Source organism: Ranitomeya variabilis, chromosome 7 (genome assembly GCF_051348905.1).
Source record: "Ranitomeya variabilis isolate aRanVar5 chromosome 7, aRanVar5.hap1, whole genome shotgun sequence".
In the NCBI taxonomy this organism is placed as follows: domain Eukaryota; kingdom Metazoa; phylum Chordata; class Amphibia; order Anura; family Dendrobatidae; genus Ranitomeya; species Ranitomeya variabilis.
Genome location: NC_135238.1, coordinates 59,448,576 through 59,450,697, shown reverse-complemented (window position 1 = coordinate 59,450,697; position 2,122 = coordinate 59,448,576). Strand labels below are relative to the sequence as shown.

Here is a 2,122-nt window from a genome sequence, read left to right as displayed (position 1 = left end):
CTCCATAGCCCATCCATGGAGCAGGCAGTGAATTGTTCTGATAGATAGATCTGCTCCTCTACATAGACCTGGTCACTAGCAGACTGAGCGATCACTCAGTTTTCTCATGCGCCTTGTGGACTATAAAATCCAGATCCTTCCACCCCTGCAGACACCTTCTAAGTATTCTCCATTTGTGTTTTTCAGGTGGTCCTGGCATCTGTCCCCGGCAGTAACATCAACGTGGCCGTCAAAATGATCACCAAAAGGGACAACGTGGACACCATCTTGAGAGAGCGGCGGATACTCCTGGCGGCCAGACACGGCCCATTCCTGTGCCACCTCTATGCCGCACACCAGTCTCAGCACAGGGCATATTTCATCATGGAGTACCTGTCCGGTGGCAGCCTGGAGGATTTGATCAGGATGTGCGGCTGCCTGAACATCGGCAATGTGAGGTGAGAAAGCAGAGAATGTACCTAAAAGAGAACTAAGAGAAAGGGAAAAAACCTGAGGTCGGGGTGCAGCTAGGGGAGCACTGGCAGGGCATATATTTAGGGTGCTGGAAGCAGGAGGTGGGGTGCCATGGTATTTGGGGATTGCCAGAGAAGGATTTCATGACATTGATTCTGCACTCTGTTCTCTCCATCAGATTCTACACAGCAGAGATGGTATGTGGCCTCCAGTTCCTCCACGGACACAACATCGTCCACCGGTAAGCAGAACTTTCCTCCTTCTCTCTGTCCCCTTTACAAGCTGTAGATATGGCCCCTGGCTTCCCTGGTGTCTTGCCGCCTATTCTGCCGTATTTTGTAGTGACCCATTTTCCATCTCTTGTATCCCTGGACAGATTTCTTATTTTGTTTTCTTCTTTCATTGCAGTGACATAAAGCCGGATAACATCATGTTGGATGCAGATGGCCACATCCATATCATCGACCTTGGGCTTGCCCAAGATGGCGTCTCCTCCTCCAAAAACATCTCTGGAGTGACGGGCACTTTCCATTACATGGCCCCTGAGGTGCATCGTAGAAAACGGTATGGCGCAGCAGTGGACTGGTGGAGCCTGGGGATTGTGGTGTCCAGGATGGCAACAGGGCGATATCCATTTTACAACGGCCCCGTCAAGCAAATGGCTTTCAAATCCATCATCAACGAGAAGCCAAAATTTCCAACTTGGCTTGATGCTGACGTGAAACATCTCATCAAGAAGCTGCTGCGCAAAGACCCTCAGACACGCCTGGGTGTGAGCGGGAATATCAGAGAGCATCCATTCTTTACCACCATCGGCTGGGAGGATCTGGAGGAAAGGAGAGTAGAGCCACCATTTACACCATTCAGGCCAGTTCTGGAGAACCACCATCTGCAGTGGCCGGAGCACACAGTCCTTCACCCCGTGGCCGGATTTACGTACGTGTCACCAAGCTGGACCCGGTAAGTATCTCCTCCTCTGGGGATAACACTCATCAGGTGCTGTTCTCTCATTGTGGTAATCATCATCATCGATCTTACCTTTTTTCACTTTTTCTGACAGTGACTTTATGTTTCTATTTTTCTTAGGTGGATGAAAAGATCTGGACTGTGAAAGAATTCACAACCATCTGGTGAGTGACCGATGTACGCACAGGACACCTATTATGTCAGTACATTGTATCTGATGTTATATAGCAGAATGGTTCATTATAAAGACCATTCCCCTAATATAACATAAGATCCGGTAGATAGATTTCCTGTCTTCCTCTTATGTCTTGCAGGATGAGCCCGTGCCAACTGCCCAGAACTTCATGCCTCCTGACCCGTGCCTCACGTCTCTGTACGTCACCTCGGCTGCCCTTCAACATCATCTCTCTCTATACCATCTTCATGCCGGACCACTGCCATTGCTGCCCCAGACCCTTGACCTCCTGGGCTGGCATCTAACATCCCTCCAGCCCGAAGATCTTCTACCCCAGGAGCGGCCTGTGCTAAGTTTCCATCTGGTGAGTTCAGGAACAATAGTCGCACCTTTCAGTCCTGGGGCCGCTGAGCAGCAGCATGTAAGGAGCGGCCATTATCCCTGAACTCACCTTAGCACAGGCCTGGTAAGTATCGCACCCATCACACATCACCCACACTACATGGTCAGTGCAGGTCCCAACACTAC

The 2,122-nt window shown here is 50.3% G+C and overlaps 1 protein-coding gene across 1 annotated transcript; it reads left to right on the top strand.

Moving 5' to 3' along the window:
* Nucleotides 1–647: 647 nt before the first annotated feature.
* Nucleotides 648–1,574, top strand: LOC143786241 (protein kinase C delta type-like). Its single transcript, XM_077275516.1, has 3 exons — nt 648–694; nt 862–1,413; nt 1,540–1,574. Exons 1-3 carry the CDS (start codon nt 648–650, stop codon nt 1,562–1,564), a joined length of 624 nt encoding a protein of 207 aa, XP_077131631.1. The 3' UTR covers nt 1,565–1,574.
* Nucleotides 1,575–2,122: the final 548 nt, after the last annotated feature.